This window comes from Tyto alba, unplaced genomic scaffold, assembly GCF_018691265.1.
Source record: "Tyto alba isolate M040663 unplaced genomic scaffold, T.alba_DEE_v4.0 Super-Scaffold_46, whole genome shotgun sequence".
Lineage (NCBI taxonomy): Eukaryota > Metazoa > Chordata > Aves > Strigiformes > Tytonidae > Tyto > Tyto alba.
Genome location: NW_024881322.1, coordinates 6104341 through 6129137, shown reverse-complemented (window position 1 = coordinate 6129137; position 24797 = coordinate 6104341). Strand labels below are relative to the sequence as shown.

The 24797-nt window shown below is 40.8% G+C and overlaps 2 protein-coding genes across 6 annotated transcripts in view; one reads left to right on the top strand and one right to left on the bottom strand.

The window, feature by feature from the left end:
• The window catches only part of FYCO1 (FYVE and coiled-coil domain autophagy adaptor 1), a 50934-nt gene that overhangs the window by 9042 nt on the left and 17095 nt on the right, over positions 1-24797 (bottom strand). For 4 of the 5 annotated variants that reach the window (XM_042806353.1, XM_042806356.1, XM_042806354.1 and 1 more), the window contains exons 7-14: positions 23944-24037; positions 20900-23527; positions 19754-19846; positions 18605-18723; positions 17088-17255; positions 16513-16662; positions 14850-15055; positions 14361-14505 (exon numbers count right to left, since the gene is read on the bottom strand). In XM_042806353.1, coding sequence (XP_042662287.1) covers positions 14361-14505; positions 14850-15055; positions 16513-16662; positions 17088-17255; positions 18605-18723; positions 19754-19846; positions 20900-23527; positions 23944-24037 — 3603 coding nt within the window. Of the gene's footprint in view, positions 1-14356; positions 14506-14849; positions 15056-16512; positions 16663-17087; positions 17256-18604; positions 18724-19753; positions 19847-20899; positions 23528-23943; positions 24038-24797 lie in introns of those variants that run through there. The other variant, XM_042806357.1, reaches the window with a different exon arrangement.
• CXCR6 (C-X-C motif chemokine receptor 6) lies at positions 3932-12053 on the top strand. Its single transcript, XM_009969689.3, has 2 exons — positions 3932-3962; positions 8105-12053. The coding sequence occupies exon 2, from the start codon at positions 8128-8130 to the stop codon at positions 9163-9165; it is 1038 nt and encodes a 345-aa protein (XP_009967991.1). The 5' UTR covers positions 3932-3962; positions 8105-8127; the 3' UTR covers positions 9166-12053.

Sequence of the window (24797 nt, the reverse complement as noted above, 5' to 3'; positions counted from 1 at the left end):
CTTCAAGCAACACTTCTGAGTAGAAGAGCAGGAGGAAACGTCTCCAGGTAACAGCACCTTCAGCTGGTCATTAGCAGCATCTGAATATACTGTGTCAGCACAGGCAACCATGTGGGAGTTTAGTGGGGTGACACTTGGTAGGAAACAGGTAGAATTTACTGTTATGACTGCAAATTAAACTGCACCCACTGTCTACATGTTTCCTGAACTCATAAAGCACTGTTAGCTGTGGAATTCACGTTCTCTTATTCCTGTAGCCTCTTGGGTAGCTTTGACTTCTTCAGAGCCATACCACCACTGTTATTAATTCCCTAACAAGACAGATGTGACCTGCAGGGAAGACTCAAACCTGGGACTGAGTGCCAAAACTTGAGCTATAACCAAACACTATCTGCCAACTGAAATGTAGGAATGACACAGTACATGTTGGTCCATAAAGGTTAATACAGCATCTATGTAAATACTTAACAAGTGATACAAATAACTTAATTGCTAACTGTCTTTATACAACTGGATAAGAAAACTGATTCTGAAAAAGAGCTAGAAAACTAATCTTTTAAACCTATACCTATATTTTGCTTACACAGTGGGAACATCAAGACACTTCATGCTATGGTCCATGACAAGTACACAGCCTTAATTTCACAGCCTTGAATTCACACAGACCAAGAGAACTACAGGACTGCAGGCTTTCCAGAAGTGTCAAAATCCATGACTTATTATGCAACGCCATTAGAGTTCCTTATTTAATCCATCAGTTTCACCTTTCTTTTGGGACACTGAAACGTAAGTTAAATCCCAGGACCAATACATTTTCCATGTTCTCCTCTAATGTGATTTTCCTTATTCATGCTGTTGCAACCTAGCACATGGTTAGGTGGTTAGCTTGCCTCTTAGCTGCTCTAACCAATAAATTCACCGCACCTACTCACTATAGGCTAAGGGAACACTAAGTCTCCTCCTTTGTCTCTTAAGCTCAAATACATTACAATCACAAAGCAAATTCTCCTTCCCTTTATGATATCCCATTGAGTCTGACGGTCTAAACTGAGGTCTGGTAGCTTGTGTGGAACATAAAAGAAACAGAGTCTCATGATTTAACTGGAGCTCTTGTCTCCCTGACAGAATTCATTCTTGCATTACCTGTTCACACTGACTAGGTGGCAGCATTGAATATATTCCTGCAGCTTGCCAAATCCCCAGATTATGAATATGCACCCCCTGGTGTGTCTATTAAAATTGAGACTGTTTTTCTTCTTTTTCTTTTAAAAGTGAAATGATGTGAGGCTGTAAAGCAGAAAGAACTGAAGAACGGAAAAGACACTACAGCAAGAAGAGAGCAGCTCTAGTTCAGCAAATCCTTGAGACACCGATTGTCAGAGGCTGATGAAGCATTCTGAATAAGTACTACTTCATGCTTGTCCCATTCTTAGGCTCTTCCTCAGGTATCTGCTGTTGGTCACTGTCCCTCAGCTGGTCTGGTCCACTGTGCCTGTTCTTATCTATGGAAAGTATTTTGTACAAATGATACTAAAAATATTGTGACCAACATCATGGCCTGCAGCCCGTGCGGGGCTTCACCACTATACAATTAAACATTCTTCAGGTTGGCCTGTCCAGGAGTAACAGCTAGTCTCTCAGCCCCCTCCCTGAGATGAACTCATACAGCCCACCTCTATTTTTACCACGATTCCTAGGTTACAGTGATAATTCAGTCACGATAGTATAGGTATACCACAGGCAAACCAAAAAGGCCATAGGGTCTTACACAGCTACGTGTATGCAGACGCACAAGGCAGCAGCCCTCACCATTCCCATGCTGGAGAGGGCTTCTTTGAGCAGGCCATCAAGAAATATCTTATGGAAACACAATTTATGAAACAAAGGAGGAAACAGGTCAAATTACATTTAAGCTAGCAAGCTGAAGTAAAGTACCTCTGTGTTCCTTTTGATCCTGACTGCATGATAAAGGGTTGAATTCTGCTGATACTGCAATCTTCTTCGGTAAAGAGTTTATTAGAAGTTACACAGAAGTGATCCCACGGTACCACAGGTACAAATGGATGTCAGGAGGGTACTGGCCTCTGTTGGAAGGCCATCCCTGCCCATACAGTCTGAGAAAGGAGCATCTCAGGTGAATGAGGAGGCAGCAGTTGCAATGAGGTCACTGTCAACTAGGTTGACAAAAGTAGCTCAGATGATCTCTCCATAAATCCATGAATAAGACATTTCAAAAGCAACTCAACACTTCCTGGTTTTAAGGAATTTGAATGGGCCTCATTAGCAGAAAGGGCCAATGGCTGGCCCTCTGCAACAGGGTCGGAACTTTATCTTTTCTCAAGGCAGACGTTCACACTGTTTTAGGGTACATATGCCACCACATAGCTTAGTCACTGCTTTATCCCCTCACGCCCTACTCTAAATCTGAAAATAGCTGCTAAAAGCAGGTGGCTGTTGCAATCTATTGTTCACCTGTTTGACAGGAACAGTTTGTAAATATTTAGCATCTTGCTGCGGGTTTGTTTCTCAGAGACAGAGGAACTGCTACCACATGCAATGAAGCACAAGGGAGAACTGAATCCTAAAGAGCATTACAGGGCCTTGCATTTCTTGTGCAAGTATGGTTACGTCAGATTTTGTGGGGGTTTTTTATACACATTTGCAGGTACCAAATTCAAGTACTCAGAGGTACAAGCGTACTGTTCTACAGGATGGAGTTCCAGAAGCATTCCAGCTACAGTACCACAGGCTGCTACTGCAAAGATCTAACTGCATGGGCTAGTTTCTCTGAATACTACTTCCCTCTTTTGCACAATCTGTCTATGAGTAAGGCTACTAGCTTTCTACCCTAATCACCTCTCCTGAAGATGAATCTCCGAAGGCTATCGATAGCAGCAAGGCTCACTAGGGGAGTGAGCACAGCTAGGAAACACATCTAGGAAACCACCTGAAATGTTACGCACACTGCATGCAGCACATTGCTTTAGGGGATGTGCAGGTATTGGCCTCCTCCTATGAAGAAATACCACATAAAAGGTTAAATGAAAGCTGAAGCTCACACTGCGTTGTGGTGATGGCCAGGCATGTAGTTTAGCCACAAGGAGACAGAAATATTTAGTCACAAAAGATGTCCCTAATTACAGTAGGAACAAACAACAGCAGAGTATCACTTTATCGAGCAGTGTCACCCAGGCACCTCTACTTCCCTGCCCCCTCCCAAGAGCCTCCTCATAACTATTTCTCTCCCAGATCTTGTATCCACAGGCTTTAAATCAATTCCCACCACAGCCTTTGCTGCAAGTGAAAACAGCCACTCCTGCATAGGGTATGCCCCCTCCACCTCCCTTGTAAATGTATAGAGGCCCGCTCAGCTTCTTTCATCGACCCTGAAAGAAAATTTAGCACAGACACTAACTTCAACTAGGGCTGAGATTGCATTAAAGGTAAAAAACTCACTTGGGGATACTCACCCACACAGTACCTTTCTAGCCATCTCTAGCTCATCTCAGATGGGCAAAAAAATCTGAGGGAAAGCGTCACAGGAATATTTTTACCCCATGAAAAATAGAAAAACTAGAAGTAATTTGAAAATCCAGTGTTGTCACCAAATATGCATGAGTAGTTAAAAAAGGTAAGTGATAAATATAGATTGTTTTAATTCTGCAAATAATTTTTGAAAAACTAATTTGATTCTGGAAATTTCAGATGAACGGCCACATGGAAGTGAATTTGAACTGGATCTGGAGAGCACAGCTTGCCCATCCTATCGTATCTGTAGCAGTATCGCTCAAGAATCAAAACAAAGGAGTAACTTCACATCTGGTTGTTTTTGTCAACAGCAACTACGAAAGCTGTGAGGCAGCAGCACAGGCTTCAGCACTGATAAATAAAGCAAACTGCTGCTTTCACACTTCCTTTGAAAGATAAGATGACTGCGTTTCCCCAAGATGTGACATCGTCTAGTAAGTGATTATTTTCTTCAGGTGAATAGCTAGACAGTTTTAAAAAAAAAACCAACAACAACAAAAAAGAAGCTTTAACACTTAGAAATATTCAAACTTGAAAGATTTTGTTAGTATCATAGATATCCTCCATTCTGATATGCAAAATTTAAGAGAAAGGGTGGGGTTTTATTCAGACAGTTGAAGATTCTGATTTTGCATTCTAACTTTGTTGTTAAGTCTTTTTTGGTGCCTTGTTATTGCAGTAGCTCTTTGGTTTACACTTGCTAATTTTGAAAAAGGCCTTCAGTCAAATTCTGTGGATATCTGGAACTTAGAGGGTATGTGTTAATTATATCCTTTCCATTTATATTCCAGAATATGTTTTTCCAACTGTTATGTGCTTGAAAACCTGTAATCTCTTCTAACAAATATATATGAGATAATTTCACCTTTTCTATTACAACCTCAAAACTCTTTTGTAGTGAGGTTGGTTTATGAGCATTATTTACCATTTTTTTTGTTTATAGCCTGTGTTTATCATGATGGCAAATTATGCTGTTTATTGTTGGATGCTAAAATTACTTTTTATTTAGATTTATTTTTAAAAGATTGATCTGTATCAGATATTCTGTTTGGAACTCTGAGCCAACAGAAATGAACAACTGTCAATATCATTATTACTGCTTTTTGCACCCTGCTTTTCAGGTGCAGCTACTAAAGCAGTATAGCTGATCAGCACAACAGAAATTAGACCATGGAGACCAAATGTGGAAAAAAACCTGTAACACTGAGAATACCAGTTCCTGGGATACCCAATTCCCAGAGTGGTGGAAATGATAAGCAGCCTTCTGGTAACAGGAGGAGAACTATCTCTCTATCTATGCTAGGGCAAACCAGAATACCATGTTCTGACTCTCCATTACTTGCTTGAATTTCCATTTCATCAATTTGACAGTTAATTGTAACAGAACCAGACCTCAAAGCAAATCCTGTATTAACACACTGGACACTGTGGGGCTCTCTTCAGCTCACTTTTCTACCTGTGATGTTGTTCCTATCCAATTTAAGCTTCTATTAAACTTCTAAATCTTTTTAGAACCTAGACTTAGTTCATACAAACTGTAACAACACTTCCCTGCAAAGAAACATATCGTGCTCGATGGTCTCCTGACCAGGGAATTTTCTTCCTCTTCCCTCCCTAACAAAATGCTTCCCACTATCTCACTTCAGGTAGAAAGATTATTACTGTTCTTTCCTTTGAGGAAAGCTGGAATAACTCCATGAACAGTCTGACAAGGCATAACAACTGCTAAGTTTGAGACAACATACAATGTGGATTCCAATTTAGGTGTGTAACAGGCAGGATACTTTAAGATCTTCTGGCTAGAAAAATATCAGGTACCATAATAACAATGCATCATGAATGAATGAAAACCTTTCTAAAGGAAATTGCTGAACTTTCTTTCAACATTTACCATCCACTGATGGTGGGAGGGAGGGGCAAAGGAAAAAGCTTACTGGTCTGTATTTTAGTGGACTGAAGAGACTGGTCTGCAGAAGATAATAATCTCCTCCTATGTTTTTAACTTCTGTACCAGGTTATACACTTGCCACACACTTTCAGTAGCAAAGATTGAAAGTATTTAGCAGAGGTGGTCTTACAATACAGCATCAGCCTTTAAGAGAGCCTTCTTGAAGCTTGTCTAAACCACAACTATTGGGATTAAGATGTTTTCAGCTTCAGCAACTCTTTCTCAGCTCCTTATTGTTCTACAGCATTTAAAAAAAAAATAAATAAATATATATATTTGGGCTAGAAATGTCCACACCTAACTTTGCCTCAAAAATGACTGTACAGTTCTGCAAGGTTAACTTATTTTTATGCATGTAGGACTTTTTTTTCTTTTTTTTTTTTTTTTTCTTTTTTTTATTTTGCAGAAGGGTTAGTAATCAGCCAGGCATTTAAGACTCATTTCTCCTGCTGTCAAACCAAGAAGGAACATAAATAGCTATATTCAGACAAGATAAAGAAGAAAGAAAACTTAAGGTCTTTAAGACCACAAGAACATAACATGAGAATAAATTTCTAGAGCAACAGCTGAAAGGTCACTTTCAAGGACTCCCATTAATCCTTTGCTATCTATTTGATGGTGCCAGTCACCTCATCTCTCTTTCCCAAAACACGATCCATAAATTCAGAGTTCAGGAGCCCAGCTAACTGGGAAATGTAAAGTGTACGACATGTTAAAAAGCATCTTTAATCTGGGTAATCTCTAAAAAAAATATTTTCTGTAGTTGTCAAGAAAGATCTCTTCTCCAGCATTCTGTTCTCCATCGATATGCAGATCTGCTCATGTCAGCATGTGGGGGAGACAAGAATATCAGAAACCAGTGCTTGCTATTTGTAAGAAAATTCTTCCCAGCTGGAGTTAAACATCTACCCTAGCCTGGCTTCCCTATGAAATCCACTGTAAAACTCCCATCTGCTTTCACCAAAACCAAATTAGGGTATTACTTCCTGAATTTGAAAATACCTGTGAAGAACATTAATGTAATAGGAAAAAAAGCTAGTTACAATTTTAAATATTTTGGTCCATCCAGAGAGTGAGCACTGTGTTTTATTTTGGCAGAAAAATATTACAGATTAAAAGTATTCCAATTTTTTTTTTTTCAAGAGTCAATAAGACTCTCCTAAAAGCTAGTTTCCAGTAAGCTTGGACACCTGAAAGATCTGTACTATTTTAGTAAGGCTACTAATGCAATGTTATGTTGACAAACTACATGAGTACCTGGTAATTACTTTGTTTCAGCTTAGAGGAAAGGACATTTCCTTTACAAGAAAGAGACAAGAAACATCAGCTGACTGCTGTTGCAGAGAGTAGGTAAAATAAAACACAGTGCTTCCCTTTCAGTGTACTTTGTCTTGATGTTGTTGAGCCTAACTTACTTTTGCTGGTTAACTTCATTCTGTGCTTGGCCTCCATCTGAATTGAAAAATAAACTATTTTATAAAGAGCCCATAACTTTTCAAAGGGGCATGCAGTTTTATAGTACTTCTCTAGTGACTAAGACACTGCACTGGCTCTGCTGCTTGGCCCCACGGAAACTACTTTTTCAGGTAACATTAATTTTGCTCCACATATTAACTCACACAGTCGAGGCCTTTCTGCCAATCTAAATGGTTCAGAGGTGAATTCTGTTCATCTTACGTTCAGTAATACCTTGTGGTAGGGTTAGTCTCACAGAAACATGTCCTTTGTAGCTCAAGAGAGAGGACACTTAACTTTACACTAAATTTTTGAAAACCCCATTAACCTGTCTCACAAAAGATTTTATTTACAAGGCAAACAGCCTGCAAATCTGGTTGATAGTTATGGCTGTTACTCTTATGTGCTGGCAGCAGCCCTGACAGAAAACAGACCCTTGCCCTGGAGACCTGATAGTGCATCAGCTCTCGAGAGGGGGTGTGATGGAAGGGGGTGGACAGAGAAGTGGTCACTCCTCTCTCTGACAGTAATGCAAATGTTTGAAACAGATTAACCAAAAATCAAACGACGAAGAGACATGAATGAAAATCCTCCACGTTTCCACTAAGTCACTTGAGAAAGGGAAAGGAAGAAGTGCCACCATCTGATGATCTAACATCTAAACGGTGAGCTAAGGCTGAACGGAACCACAGGCTCTAAAGGACTTGCTTACTGAGACTCAGACAACTACTTTTTGAGATAAGTCCAACCCAAACCACTCTGATGCTCAGAGCCTTCAACTTGAGCCTAAAAGCTGAATTCGGTGAAACAAATACCCTTTCTCTTGTAGGTTTCCCCAGAAATCCTTGATCCAAACACTAAAACACTTATGTATTTGAAAGCTTACTCCACATTCTGTTTCCAGAAGCCTCTTTGTAATTGTCTTGCTTACGCTTTTGAGTCCCCATCAGTATAAATCTGGTAACAGATGATGTGTTCAAATCCACCAGCTGTTGTGTTTGGGTCTTGACTGTCAAGACAATCCTCTTCAGCAAATAAGCATATTCGCTCGTGTCTGGCATGAATGCTTTACTACAACTCTGTCTGTTAGCACTTGGGATTTTGTCTATCTCCTGAATGCATTAGGATTTAATTATTTGCTGAGTAAAAAAATCTCAATGTGTCTCCTTACAGGCTGTCTTTTAAAAGAAGACAACATGGCAAATACAGACGCTGCCAACTTTTATTATAACTTCTCCATCATTGATCCCAATGAAAATGGAAGTGAGAATTTTCACACATTTACAACAATCTTCCTGCCCTGCATGTACTCGGCTGTTTTCATCCTTGGGCTAGCAGGAAATGCCCTGGTCTTTGTCATACTAGTTTTCTATGAGAAACTGAAGATGCTGACAGATATATTTTTGCTGAACTTGGCTATAGCTGACTGGGTCTTCCTTTGGACGCTGCCATTCTGGGCATATTCTGCAGCTCAGGAGTGGACTTTTGGCACCGTGGCATGTCGTATTATACGGGGCTTGTATACTCTGAACTTGTACACTTCAATGTTAACTCTAACATCTATCACCTTTGATCGGCTTATTGCTATTACTTTTGCCACCAAAGCACATATGTGTCAAACCAAACGAATGATATGGGGCAAATTAATCTGTGTCTTGATCTGGGTTATATCACTAGCATTTGCCACACCGCAGTTTATTTTTAGTGAGGTGTTTAGTATTGATAAGGCAATATGTCAGGAAGAATACTCAAACCATCACACAGAACTGGTTCTTGAAGTGATCCAAGTGACCCTTGGCTATTTTATTCCCATGCTAGCCATGATCATCTGCTACTCATTAATTATTAGAACCTTACTGCATGCCAGGAGTTTTCAAAAGAACAAATCTCTGAAAAAAATATTTTCTGTAGTTGTTATATTTATTCTTACTCAGTCACCCTATACTTTCTTGAGACTAATAAAGATCATAGACTGGAGCTTTAACTTGAACAGCAGCTTTGAATACGCAATCATTGTAACAGAAGCTCTAGCTTATTTCCATGGCTGTCTTAACCCTGTTCTGTATTTCTTCATGGGGGTGAAATTCAGGAGGAACTTACAGAAAATAATTAAAAACTCAAGATGCATCAAACGGCAAGTTGCAGCTAAACCATGGCAAACCACCGAAGAGGAAGGCTCTAAAACTTTTTCTGCCTCAAATAATGCAGATGCAACAAGCATGTACCCGCTATAAAACTGCCCAGAAAATCTGGCAACTATTTACAGGTGGTTTTTTTTTCTTTTTTTTTTTTTTTGTAAATACTGAGATAGATAGCCTGCATAAAAGAGGAAGTACAATCTCATTAGTAAAGACATTGTGATCGGCTTTAGGCCAACCTATCTTAATCTTGATATTTCAGTGTTTCCTGCTTTTCCTGGTCAGAGCTGATCCTATAACTGACTTAACTGTGCAGAAGATCTTCAAAAGGTGTAAGAAACAATGAGATAAAACTGTTCTTCATGACATAAAACTAACTTGGGCTTCATGACTCCAGAGAGGTTGGAGACATTCACCAATCTGTGGCCTGCTGGTTTTCCATGGAAGGCGTTTGTTAACAAAAGTATTTATGAGCTTTGTTTCAAAGATACTATAGATTTTAGTTCATCTCATTCATTTCATGAGAATTCTTGGATTAAAAACATACACATTTCAATCTTCATGCTGGGTTTCATGTGTGATTGCCTTTTTTGGGGTTATTTTTTTGGTATTTTTTTATTTGGGAGAAGGTTTCTGCACACATTCCGTCAGTGTTCACCCAAAATTTCTGTAATAAAGCAGCATTTTCATCTGTCTTCCACCTAATATCAAGTTCACAGTCTGAATCTCCCATACACATCTTTGTATCTTAGTTCTGATAACAGAGCTCACGTTGTCAGATGACTAGACCCCCTCTCAACACAAGGGATATCATACAACTTGTGGGCTCTAACTCTGAGCAGTGTTTCCATAGACACAAACTCTCACACCCTAATTCCCACACATTCTCTGCACCATGACATCTTCCCAGTCAGTTTTCCTGGCACCCCCTTGGCACCCTGGTTTCTTTGCCATGAAACTCTGGATTCTTTAGCTGTCCTCCTTCCTTCTTTCTGCAGTCCCTCCTTTTTACCTCAGGCCTTTTCACTTCCCAGGGGGAGGCAAAAAGGTGTGCAGGGAGCAGTGCAGACTGTGGCAGAAAGTAGGCAAAAACTCTTGCAGAGAGTAGCAGAACGGGGTGAAGACTGGAGTAGGGAAAAGAAAGAAAGGATGTTGGAGAGGAGCAGAGGGAGGGCTTTATGCAGCTGTGGGCTACCTGTGTTGAAGATAGCATTGGGTCTGGCCCAAAGGCTGAAAGTCCTTTGCATTACAGCTTTGAAATACCATTTTTAACCTGTTTCAAACCATTCTTGCAATAACCATGTTCATTCTGGATTTTGATTTTCTCCCCATTAACACTCAGTCCTTCCTACCAGATCACTGCAGCTCAGTGGTACCTGACACTTACCGGCACCATCGTGTCCGTGTCACCTTTTTCCCCCGTAGGAAACAGCTACTTAGGCAAGCCTTTCCTTACTACACAATCTCTCTTGTTTCTCCCATAGTGAAATGGTGCAACATCCTTCAAAGCAAAACTAGGAAGGAACGTGCTGAGCTTTCATGCCTGTGTGACAAGTAAAGCTGCTATGCCAGCGCACAGCCGCAAGGCAGGCTTTGCCGGCAGAGGGTGGCCAGAGGTGCTCCTGTCCCCACTCCTCTGCAGGCCGGTTCTGAGCAGCACAGCAAAGGCTCCAGACTACATGCAGTTCCCCCTTTTGGCTACGCTGGCACCCTGCCTGGCCATGTGAGTTGTAATTAGGTCAGGAAAGTGTGTGAGGAGTCATCAAGAAAAAAAAGAATCCAAACCAAAGCAACCACAGTGCAGACAGGCAGAGATATCATTTCTGACAAAAGCAGTAGCAAGGTGTGAATAAACTGTTTGTTCCCATACCACAGTAGTGTCAATATTTTTACTTTTTTTTTTTTTTTTAATAGAATTCTGCCGTCTATGATCTTGATTCTGCTGCTGCCACATTTATGGCAGGCATGTGACTCCTACAATATGTTAAAATGGAAACACAGTGCACTGGTTTACCCTAGGCACTTTGACCCAGTGCTATGCAATATCCTGACCCTTGTTTTAGAACACAATCTGCAAGTGTGAATGCTTTAGAAATAAAAGAGTTTAAAAATACAACACTTCAAAAGAAAACCTGTGAGCCCTGAAGTAGCAGAATGTACCGCAAATATTTCAATCAGGTTGATCCAAACTCACGTAACAGACTTTGTTATAAAGTGTGAAGTGACAGCTGCTTAATCTTTAGGAAAGAGCTGCTTCAAGGTCAGCCAGAGTTATGACAGCATCTGTCTCACCTTGCCACACACCTGTGCAGCTCAAGACCAAGATGAGTTCTGTTTCTCAACTGACCTGTACCAATAAAGGAATTCTCTCACAATTTGCTGTTATGAAGTAATGCCATTGTAATCATATCGTGTCACTTCAAGGAAAGAACTACAGTGGTAGGGTTAAGAAGAGAAAAAGTGAAAAATAGAGTAACAGTACAATAGACACCAAAGGGAGGACAAATAGAAAGAAAATGTCCTTTAAGATAATTTACTGCTTTGAGCACCAACTTGTATTTCTAGTCCAGGAAGGACTCATACCCAGAATAAGGTAAGGTCAGTGTGAAAATCACAGCCAGACACTCAGCCAGAGTAAGGCCATAAGAAACTATGTCAACACAGCATGTCTATCACAGATCTCTCCATTTGGACCAGCCAGCCTCTATTCTCTTCCCTCTGTTGGTTGCTCGTCTCCCTCCCTTTTAGAGCCGCACCAATTGGTTCAAATCTCTGGCAAAAAAATTAATAGCTTTGACTATTTTCACCAGAATCCCAATAAAGAAGTCTGGCCTGAAAACTTACTTATTTGTAGGCATCTAGCAAGCACAGTCTTGGATCCTTTGTGTCTTCCCCAGGCACAATATCAAAGCAAATTCTACCCTATATATTCCATTTCATTCAAAGACAACATTATTGGGATTCCGGTGGGTTATTATTTATACTCCAAGACTCCCTTAAGTCTCCACATAGAAATCAAGCCACATTCAGCTGGACACTAAAAAAAAAAAAAAAAAAAAAAGGGACCAAAGGTCTATATGAAGTCAAGGTGGTCCACCAGTCCAGCATGGCCAAGAAATCTGCAGCAGTGAAACCAGCAGCTCAGAAAGTCTCTGAACTGCAGATCCTTGGAAGGTGGGAGAAAATACACTGGGAAATTATCAGTACACCTGCTATGGGCTGCTGTCAAAGGCAGGACAGAGGGTTAGCAGAACCTTTGCTCATGCTCAGTACAGTGGCTCTGTCATGTTTAACCTCATGCACTCATGGTACCAAATGCTGCATTAACTGCTTATGTGCTTAGTTACACTTGGGCTTTGGGTACACATATACTCCTCACCACAGAAACAAATGAGAACACTTCTGTGCTGTCATAATCAACACTGCACTCTGCTTTTCTTCTTCAACACATACCACCATCATCTGACTCATGTATTATTTCTACATCTTTCCCATAACACAAAACCACACAATCCACACGAGATGCTGAAGTCACCTACAGTGTAAGAAGACCATTGTCTTCTCTGGTGTTGAGGATACTGAGACCTTTCAAACATTACAAGTGCCATGGGGTAGGACAGATGTGGTCTGTGTTCTCTGCAAAGTATGCCTCAAGCTCAAAGTATGACCATAGTAGGACTCTCCCTCCTGCTCGTAAAACTGATGAACCAAGAGCAACAGATGATAAAACACCATTCCCTGGCTTTCCTGCCTATATTCTGTGAACAAGTGGAGATGGAAAGCCTTTACAAATTTACATGGTGCAAGTAGGATGTTGCATGGGTGCCCCTGAAGAATAGTATTCCATTGTCAGTGGCAAGCCTTCCTTCCAGCTCGAATACACTGTGGGACAAGATGAATCTAGCTCAATCCCACATTGAAAAAAGCGGTGACACACACTTTTTTCTTTTCTCCTGGTTGTATTCTCCAGAGCTAACTTAAAGTAGTAGTGCATTACACTCTTTTTTCTTCTTAAAACAAACAAACAAACATCCCTTACTGCAAATTGTCTCTTTGCAAAACAAAGGCAATACTAACTTCACAAGAGCATTGTGAAGCTCAGTTTGTTCATGTCTGCCCAATGCATGATAATTACAAATATACTGTCAGTGTCAACCTTATACGAAATAGGCAGGATACATATAACTTATTTACCAAGAAACAAAAATGTAGAATTCTGAAAAGGTTTTTTTTTCCAAATAAACAAGTTTGTACAGTCTGCCTTCTACCCAAGTTGCAAGTCACTGTGGTTTATGCAGGAAGTGGGTCTGCTGAGGGCAAGAGTCTGTCTGCTTTTCAGTGGCAGGTTGGTTACTCTGTGGCTATTTTCAGTTTAGCATTTGAATATATCATGCTTATTTTTCTGCTCAGAATCAAAATAAGTACAGAACTTACATGAAATTGCTTTTTTTTTTCTTCTCACATACATAAAAGGTTTTGAAAGATAATATATTTTACAGAACAGGATTTTTGGAAAATACTTGAAAATATTTGAACAATAGTAAAACAACATTTTATATAAACACGGATATACATTAAACTACACTACAATATAGTTTGCAAGACAAGTACTTGGATATTCAGATGGCCTTAGATGCTCTTCATTGCTAATTTATGTTGAAATAGATGGAAAAAAAATGACTGTAATCTGCATTCATTCTCATTTTCTTAAGAAAAAAGAACAAACTTGTGCCAGATTTAGTTACGCAATTCCTGTTCTTTTTATTTTCTGTAAACTGTTATCTTTAAAGTAGTAAGGAATCCTACAGACACAGACCAGTTATTTCACATTCAGTTCAGTGAAGCCTGTCGTAAGAAGAGTGCACCGTTCTGCATCTTTTCCCCACCTCCTTGTTCTTTTGATATTAAGTAATGGCGAACCTGACAGAGTATCACTTAGCTCCTATTATAAGTGTGAATCACCAGCGATCCAGTGTGGCCTGCAAGCTGATTTTAATGATAATAGCTGGCCTGACTACAGCACAGAACTGGGACTACTCCTCTGGGCTGTGGTGAAGCAGGTGGAGAGAGATGATGGAGCTGTTTGGATTTACTAAATTTGATTCTGACTCTGCAAATAGGCTAAAATTATTTTGTGTCGGTCTACTGAATGTGTACGTGGCTGGGAACAGAAGTGTTTTCTCTTTACACAGAGGCTGGCTATCCCCACTGAATGGAAAAAAAAAAAACCAACCAACCACTCCAAACAAAATCCAAAAGAGTGCCCTCTCCATGAAGTGGAGTTTACTCACAGATCTGTCACACTTTGATCCAGAGACTCTCCCTCCATCTGACCTTCATTGTGGAGAGAGTCTGATTCCTGTACTTGGCACAGCTCCTCATCAGTGATTATATCAAATGCTGCATCATCAGGCGGTTTGGAGGCTTCACTTGCAACTGTACCATAAAAGGACATGAAAAGAAACATAAACAATATTAGCTGGTTGTCTGGAAAACAAACAAGCAACATCCTTAAGGGGGAAGAGTGGGCCATTCCTCTACCTTTACAGAAGCATTAGGTAACTACTAGAACCAACTGAAAACCTCTGGTTGGCTGATATTAATTTAATATATAGGCAAATTTCTGTCAATACCAATCAAATTCAAAGATGGGACCAGTCACATCCTGAAAACACTCCATGGACAGGCAGGTCCTTGGAGCAGGAGGTGACCATGTGGCTTCTTGGAGAATGTCTGAAAACCCTACTTATTTCTCCACAGCATGCGAACAACACACTAACCAAAAGCCCTCTCAGATGGTGACACAGGTGATTCCAATGAAGCTGGTGATCCTTCCTGGTTGGCACTGGATCCAGAGTCATCTGTGCTGTCCACAATGACTCTTGGCTTATTAAAGCAAGCTCTGCAGCAGCGCTCCTTTTTTCCACCAGGCTTTGTCACCATGTAGTTGTTGCAGCAGTAATAGCAGAAAATGCGACCACACATTCTAGAAATGATTCAAAACCAAAGGTGTTAGAACAGTAACACATACAGGTGGAACGTATCCACATGACAGATTTGGGGCTTTGGCATAATGGTCTTGTTCTCTGCAAAAGCCACAGCAGAACTCATGATATCGACTGTGCTGCTTTCTGAGGTGAAGTAAGTTTACTTGACAAACACAAGACAAATTCACATTCATACTTTTCTGCCTTAATAAATAGGGAAAACAGAAAAAACAAAAAAGCTAAAAAAAATTAAGTTTGTGTTTAAATATATAAGGACATAAAGCAATTAAATACCAACAAATATGCAATACAAATAAATAATATATATTAAGTACATACAAAGAAAATGTACTTAATATTACACAGGCCAAATCTCATACTCTGTTGGACCAACACTATTTGATTGTAAGGACTGTAAGAACATGTCTATATGTGTCTACTTAGTAATCACCCCTCTCCCTTCAGATAGAGAAGAAAAACCAGTGTTGGACACATACATGTACATTCATCCCTCCTGCCCTGTCTGCTCTGCAGTCTCTCAACGTGTTAATTAAAAAGTAGTTGGCAGGTTTAATACGAAGATTTTCATGAAGAAAAGCACCACACAGGGATGACTTATTTGTGGAGTCTTAGTGGTTTTGGTTTTCATAATCATTTAAGTCATTAGTAGGTAAAAACATGTGCAGGTTTCACAGATTTTAGTAGAAATGAGTAATTTGGAAGTTGTTAGCGGAAATTACTTCACTATTTATTAATCCACATCGAATGTTCTCTACATTCTTATGCAATTGAAACAGTCCTAGTACTACATACCTTACATGATGAAGCAGGTCATGAGGATAAAGAACAGTAAAGAGCCAAATCAAACAAATCGTTAGGCCCCTGAATTGTATCCACTTAAATATATCTGAATAAATCTGGATCAGGTAACTAATAACTGCAAGCAGGCTAACTGTGTAGGAAATAATAATAACTTTTTTTTTAAAAGATTACTCTGCAATCAGTAATTATCTCTGAACATACCTAGTATAATTAACCAAATGTATAGTTGCACAGCATGTTGGATTTCGTCTGGAATACTTTATCACAATAGCAAAACCACCTTAGTAAACATTGTTTTCAGCATGCACAGAGCAGTGAATAATAAATATATCAAAAACACAGTCCTTCAAAGAAACACACTATGTAGGGTGTGATTATCTTTGTTTCCAGAAATGAAAAACTGATAGACTCCAAGTCAGCACTGCATCCAGATCTTTATCTTAATATATGTCAAGGGACCTTTCCATTAATGTCTTTTATCCCCTTGTGAGCTCATGTGTTCTTTCAGTCTCTACAGTGTCCTGTACCAATGATTTTGACCAACGAACTGTAAACATTAAGAAGTATTTCATCCATGTAAACGATTATACTGAATTTTGCTTTTGAACAGCATAACAGAGTTCAACAAACTGACCTGCAGTGGTGTCGGCGCACCATCCATGAGAACTCTCTCTGGCAGTCCAGACAATGATTAACCTCTGTGTCCCCCTGCCACCTTTGCTCTGCACTAAGCTTCTGCTGGAACTCCAGAGCATCTGATTTTTGCCACAAAGCATCCTTATCTCTGCAGAGACACAGTTAAAAGAAAAATACAGAAATTATCAGTGCTGTTTTACTGTTAAACAACCTCAATTTGAATGCCGGTGAAAGCTTCACAGTAAAAATTGCTTTGCTGTAACTTTTGAGTAGCTTTTGGGACAAAAGATAGATCAAGAAACCTACTAAAGCTCTTGGGAATCAGGGGAGAAAAATACATGCCATGCAGAGAACTACATAGTTTTGCAAAACAAATAGCAAATGAAGGAGGAGATAATATTGGGTGCTATATTTTTGACTGCATTATGGAAAAGAAAAAGTTCAGCTGCTGATTAACTTGGCCATTACATGGATCTTCAATTTAGGAGTACAAGACTGAACCACCTAGACAATATCCCTTAACATCCTAAGGTAGGATTTTAATTTCTGCTTGCTGCTTATTTTGATGCCAACCTGATAAGTTCTATCAAACGTTCTTCAAGGAACTGTTTTGTTCTCGTCAGGTCATCCAGTTCAGCAAATAACTTCTGGTCGCTGCTATCTTTGTCTGCTGCCACCTTGCTGAGCTTCTCACTGTAATCCAGGACCTTCTCTTTTGCTTCATCAGCTTCTTTTTGGATCCTGATCAAATACAAAGGCAATTAAGAATTGGTTTTAGCTCATGTGCATTCAAATCTTCTCCATGGGAGAAAGGGATCCTCCACCCTGATAAGCAGGTGGTTTCAGTGAAATTTTTCTCAGTGTGAGTGTTTTTTATAGCCAGCCAGAATCTCTCCAGTTTTCTGCATCGCTGAAAGTACACACAGATCTGTTATCTGGTGAATAGTCAGCAATCAGCAGTTTCTTGGATGCCCTGCTTATAGTAAAGCTTATAATGACCTCCACACTGGCAACAAAATTAGTGTCCTTGGAAGCTAAGATCAACAGCAGCTACAAACTGAGCTAAATAGGGAAAGTCCTATAGCCAGAGATTGCCCAGCATTTGCAGGTAAAACACAACAGGGCCATTTAACACATACTCCTCCACAGGCTTCATGTGCACAAAAAGGAAGCAAACCAGTTTCTCACTATATTCTTCTAACACAGATGCAATTCAAAAACTAAAGACAGCTCAGTTCCCTGCACAGTCGGTGGAAAGAAGTGTCCCCAGGAAGCTTCCAAGAATGTATGTCTTGGCTTGATGATATGGTAATTTCAGTACAGTGAGTCCTAGCAATGGATCAAAAATGCTACAGCAACACATTACAAAGGGCTGAGCTGGTCTGCACTCACTCAGCCCACTTTGATGAGTTAGATTTTGTACTGACAACCTTCAGCATAGATCAAGAATCATCAGTCTTCCCACCAAGACAGATGATATCAGCACAAAAATGTAAAAATACGTAGTCTCTGTGTGAGCCCATGACTCATGAAGACCTATTTCACACTGCCAGATAATCTGCACCGCACAGACCCACAATTCAGACCTTGGAAACACAGCCCACATTGGACACCTAATACCGGTAAGAAACCTGACAAAGACATGCAGGATGTGGCCCCATTCTAATAATTCTTACTGATTCCCTGAAACTTCATGGAGAGGAGAGAAAAAACAAGTGCAAAGGTTCCATTCCTTATGAAAAAACAAAGAACTAATATTGGTGTTTAAATTTTGTGACTAACCTATAAGGTAAAAGGAGGTTATAAAATGTCTTTCAGTTTCGTAAGGGAAAATATACATTTATGCCTTCAGCTAAATTAACAACAGAATAAAACCTAAACTTTGCAGTCATGTGTGCTGTGTAATTTATATATTTCTCACCTGAAGCGTCAATCTGATATTTCCCATCAGTGCCCATGCACTATTTGTCCTATATAAACCCCGTGACATATGCTACTTCAGGAACCACAGCAATTTTCAATATGCTTTGGTTACTGGCCCCTTGTTTGGCTTGTAAGTAACAGCTTGGGCAAAGAACTCAAACTCCCACCTTTCCAAGAGTTCTCTCAGAGACGTCACCTCCTCTTCCTTCTGCAGCCGAGCAGATTCTGATTCAGACAGCTGCTCTCTTGCTTCTTCCAGCTTTCTAGACAAATTTGTGTTTGCAGCCTAGTGAAATAAATTATTGTATTTCCTTACATATAAAAACACTTTACCAAGCATTGGACAATTACCAAGAGACCTGAACAATGCTTTAAAAGAATCAGTTAAAGCTGAACCATCGATTAAGATATTGTTGTATAAGATAACACTAATTAGTTGTGTATTAATGATTGATTACTTCTGTAACACTGAATAAGGAACAGACTCTAAAGTAAGACAGTATTAAGTCTGTAATTCTTATTAGCCCATGTCAGTCAAGCTTTGCCTCCTTATCAAGGAAACTCTCTCAAAGATAATGGCAAAAGAATACACCCTACAAGTTTTTTTTATCACCTAGAAGTTTCAAAAGAAAAAAAAAAATAAGAAAAATGTTGTTTATTAAAGCTATAGGGAACATGAAGGACAATGGAAACAAAAACTTCTTTCACAGCTAGCATCTCCAGAGAAGTCTGTCAAACTCAGAGTCCTCAGGGAACACACCTAACTGCATCCAAAGGTGTATGTACTTCTGCTAGCAGGTAGTGCCGGGTTCAATACCCTTAACTTTTTTCTTTCTGAATTCCTTACACCTCAGTACGACCCTCCTAACTCGACTGTTTGATAAATGCATTGCAAAAATCCTGGGGTTTTTCCAGCTGAGTTATTTCTCAGCCAGATTCATTCTCTGATGCAGTGCCCCCTGCAGCCTGCAAACAGTTGGATCCACACATGCGTCTGTGTGCAGTGGGCATGCAGGGCCTAAGACAGACACCCTTTAAACCTGCACCCCATTTAAGAAGTATACTCATAACCAGATTTTACATAAAATCTGACTAACTTTCAAAGCAGAACAAATCCTAAATGACATCGTGCTTTTCGTAATCTCTGTTTCAGTGGCTAACTTTCATCTGCTGAGTTTTTGTCTGCGATACCAGTATTTATTCAAGGGCATTCTCAGACTCAGACAGTGATCAGAAATGCTGCCTGCCTTCTCAGTTATAACACTAATGCCTGCTGACACAAACAACTCTGTCTTTTAATCAGATCAAGCACCTACTTGTAACTCCGCAATCTCTTCCTCTGCAGCATGCTGCTGTCGCTTCTGCTCCTCAAGTTGCTCTCTTACTTCCCCACACTCTTCACTGACAGCCTAGCAGAGAGATTGAGCCAGGAGTTAGCATTTCTCTAGCAGCCACCCCTTCACTGACAAAATTCCCAGCTGTGAATCATGAGTGCTCTTACTGTCACATATGGGATAAATACAACACCACTGTCAGGCTCAGGAAAGGCAGCTAAAGAGACACCCACCTCATGGATTCAAGTAAACTCCCCTCTGTGGTGGCAAACTAGCTGTGTTTTGCTGCTACCTCCTATGGGCTATTAGAGTTCTTAGCAAAAAGAAGGCCCAACTTGTGAAATGCTTACGCTCAAAAGAGTGAGATAGCCCAAATCATCCTGAGGTTTAAAAAAACCTTTATGAAAATGAAACATAAATGAAAGTATGCTATCTTCTCAGACTCATGGGATTTCTGGATATCAGCAGTGGAATAAGCCTCTGATCAACTGCCAGTCAGACATTATGACAGAATGGCAGAACAATAAAATCTTCAGCCTTTGGGTGTGCTGTTTCACATTTACAGGGCTGACTCATGTTTCTCTAGAAGCAAAACTTTGATCTGCTCGGCTGCTACTTTGAGCAGTTGAAAGCAAAAATACAGGAGGGAATTAACTTAAAAAGTATCTGGTCTCAGTCTAAGTTTGCTTTCATAAATACCAGTTTTAAGGAGAAGTAGTGTTAAGGGTGTGGGGAACAGGTCTTGCAACGTTCCTACCAAAAAAGAAAAAAAATCACAGCTGTGACAAGAGGAAATAGTTACAGAAGACACCACCTTCAGTGCCAGCATAAGAAATCATCACCTTCTCCATTACTGGCTGGCTTTTCCATATCACGTGGCCTCTCCTCTGGGCTTAGATGGCCACACTTACACATCTCCAAAAAACTCTGCAGTTATTTTACCTCAAATAGGCCGAGGTCATGAGTGTAGAGACATTTTCAGATTTCCAGGCTAAGGCTAGTTGTGTGCTAGTCTCAGAGCCTGACCAACATGAACCTTAGGATTTCACGCAGTAATTGCTGCAGCAGATGGTAAAGCAGGGGAAATCCTGCACCACTCCCTCAGTTATAACAATCACATTAATTTACCTTGAATTTTGTCTGATAATTTAGAATCTCTGTGCTCATTTGAAATTTTATTGCAGACAGCTCTTCCTGGCTGGTCTCTTGGAAACTCTGTGCCTGTTTTGTTACTGTCTCCAGCTGCAACTGCAAACTTGGGACAGATGCGGCACATATTTGGGCCTCCTCTAATTTCTCTTGCAGGCTCTTGTTTTCCTGTCTGAGATTAGAGATGTCAAGTTTCAGCTTCTCTTGTTGTTCTGCTGCTTGTTCTTCCAGTTCTTTGAGCCTTTCTGCAGCCTGGGCTAACTGCTCTTCTGCATTTGCCTTTTCAGAGGTCAAGGCACAAATCTGAATACCAAGTTCAGCCATATCTGTGTTGGTCCTGTGGAGGAGATCTTTGTTTTCTTCGTTTTCCATTCTAGCAAATTCCAAGTACTGCTTAACCTTGGATAGCTCTTCCTTCAGCTTCAGCAAATTATTCTCCAGCTCATCTTTCTGATGGGCTGCCATCTCCTGCCCTTTTTTCAGCACTTCTTCTCTTTCTTTACATTGCACCAGTTCTTGCACATGGTTTCTGTTGAGTGACTCATTTTGCTCTTTCAGCTGCTGGACAAGCTCCTTCTGCTCACCCAAGACAGTCTCTGTGATTTCCAGCTCACCTCTCATCTGCTCTCTCTCATCAGTGGTCTGCTGAAGCTTGACTCGCAGGTCGAGGACTTCTGCTTGCAGCCTAGACACCTCCCGTCGGTTGACCTCCAACTGCTCTTCACTTATGGTCAGGCTGGAGGCCAGCTCTTTTGCTTCCTTCTCCAGAGAAGCTGCCTGCTGTAGTTGGTGTTTTTCCACCGATTCCTTTTCTGATGTAAGGGATTCAATAAGCTTTGTCTGATGAAGGCATGTCTTTTCAACACTGAGCTTTTCTACCTCAAGAGTCTCTGCTTTCTTCCTATGTCTTTGAGCTTCCGCTCGTAGCTGCTCACACTGGCTCTCCATGCTCTGCAGTTCTGCTTCCTTCTCTGTGAGCTGTGACTGGAGAGACTCTTTGCTTTCCTTCAAGATGCCTAAGCTTTTTTCCAACTGTAAACTGTGCTGTTTGGCACTCTTCAGCTGTCCTTCAAGTGAGGCATAAGACTCCGTGGTGCTCTCTTCTCTTTGCTTTAGTTCTTCATAGTCTGAGTGCAGAGCCTCTAATCTCTCCTCCAGAATTTGGCTTTGCCTCCTGGCATTCTGCAAGTCTTCATCCAGCTGTTTGTTCTCGCTCCGGAGCTTCTTCTCTTTTTCATCAACTGACACCAGGGCATCATCTATCTCACACTGAAGCTGCTTCTCAGAGGCTTTCAGCCTAGCCACCTCAGCTTCCAGGGAAGCTTTAGAAGCTTCCACATTTTTCAGCTTCCCTTCTATCTTCTTCTTGGACTCCTGCAAATTTGCATTCTCTGCTTTCAGCTTCCTGCTCTCCTCACCCATTTCGCTCACTGCAGAGTTTTGCTGCTCCACCTGGTCCTCCAGCTCCTTGACTTTCTGGCTGAGATCATCTTTCTCAGACAAGAGTTTCCGGTTTTGCTCCTCAAGACTACGCACAGTCTGACTCACCTTTGTTAAGCGACCCTCCTGTAGTTCAAGTTGCTCTACTTGTGACTGAGCTTCCTGCTTCAGTGCTTCTTCCCTCCTACCATATTCCTCCTCAAGTTTCTCTTTTTCTTTCCTTGCTTCCTCAAGATTTTTTTCCAGTGACCCCACCTGAGCCAGAGACCCCATTACCTGGGTCTGGAGCTCAGCCATCTCCCTTCCTTTCAGGGTCAGGGCCTTCTGAAGTGCATCCATTTCATTTGCCATGGTTTCCAGGCTCCCAAGAAGCTTTTCACTCTCTTCTTTGGAGTCAGCAGTGAGGCGATTGTATCTGGATTCCAGTTCCTTCTGTGCCTCTTCTTTCAGCTGCAGCTCCTCCCTTGCTGCTTTCAGCTGAGACACATGTTCATCATTGAGCCTTTGCATATCTGCCTTTTCCTTTTCTGTCTCCTGAAGCTTCTCTAACAGTGCTCGTATCTGTAGGGCAGAGTCACAGTGGGCTGCAGCTTGCTGTCCCTTTTCCTCCAAGGCAGTATCAACTTTTGCAAGGAGGCTGAGGTTCTGTTCTGTGGAACTCAGCTTGCTTTTAAGCTCACTGATGCAAAGATCCTTCATAGCAACTGAAGTCCTAGAGGCCTCCAGCTCCTGATTCAACATTTGCAGCTTTGAGGCACAGTCTTCCTTGCTGGTCACCAGCTGCTCCAGCTTTAATGAATATTCCTTCTGCTGCTCTACTGCATTCAGTTCCAGGGACTGCAGGCACTTCTGCAGGTCATTAACAGTGCTCCGAGTGGAGTGCGAGACCTCACACTGCTTCTGTAACTCTGTGATCAGCTGTGTCAGCCGGGAGTTCTCCTCACTGTAGTTATTGCTCTTCTCCTTTTCTACCTGCACTTGTTCTTTCTGAAGGCTGACAGCTGCCTGGAGCTCCTGGTTTTCCATTTCTAGCTGGTGAATACGATCTTGAAGTTCCCTCTGTCTCAGCTCAGCCTGGTCAAGTTCTACACGCATCTCTTCAAAGCCCTCAAGGTGTTCAACATTTAGTGAGTTATTTGCATCAGGGCTGGATGGAAACTCTTGGGCCTAAATGAACAGAAGGGGAAAACCAGAAAGTTTAAAAGGAATTAAACATGCTTTTAAATGCTCTGTTCAAATGAGAGCAAATTTAGGTTTTTAATGCACAGTGGCATTGTACGTTGGGTTCACAGCACTACAAGATATCAATTTACAGGAAAAGAAGCTTGTTTTCACAAAAGATAAATGAAAACATACCTATCTGTAGGCAGTTTTCTGAATATATATATTTTTTTCGTCTACAAGATTTGCATGTTCAGTTGAATCACCTACTGGACAATTCCCTTTATTTCTAACAAAGAACTCTTTTTATAGTTTACCATTTTAAGAATCATGATCACCATAACGTTATCAAGCTTTCTGGAACTATGCCATTAATTAAAGATCTACCATATCACACAAACATTTATTTGTAATTTTCTTACCTGCAAATAATTGCTCACTAAACTGCTCATGCTGGAACTGCGACTTGGGGGCTTCCATAAATATGCTGAAGATCCAAGTGAGGATAGTGTCCTCCTGTTGATCACACAGAGAAACAATATGAAAAAGAAGTCTAAGCACATACATACATGTCTTTCTCTTACATGTAAGATTTATCTAGTTATAAAAACCACACATAAAAAAGACATAACTGTGCCTAGTGTCTGGGTCTAGGCCAACCACCAATGAAGTTGATGGAAAACAAACAGGGATATCACAGGCACCTATAAAAGATTCCGAGCTTGGTAGCTGTGATTTCCCGCATCCGCAAGAACCAATGCAGCTTTGCTCTAAGAAATTGTACTGCTGGGTGGTGGCAGCTCAACCAGACGGTGGCAGCATGTAACCCTGGAAAATTCCCACTGATGCAAATGGTTCTGGATCAGACCTAGTGGTTTTTGTTACTTCCGAGCTTTAAGGAGGGATCAGACGGCAGTGACCACATATTGTCATCTCTACCATTGCTGCAAGTGAAGCACACTCCTCGGCTGTCTGAGCTCTTAAAACAGAAGGAACTAAGGACATTTCTTCTTGTGCAGGTGAAGATGAGAATACCTCTGGATTTGGGTCTAAACTGCAGTTACTGGCAGTACTCCATTACAGAGCACCAACTCTGATCCCTTGTACACAGTTTATTGAAGTAAAAAAAGACCAATTTGGTCACAGACTAATTACATGGAGAAAGTGTACGCCTGCTTTAACACAAGTAATCAAAATCAGAAGCTTTTACAGATTCTGTTGGAGGCAGGTATTTTATGGCCCTGATAATACAACGTGACAAAGTGTTTCTATCTTA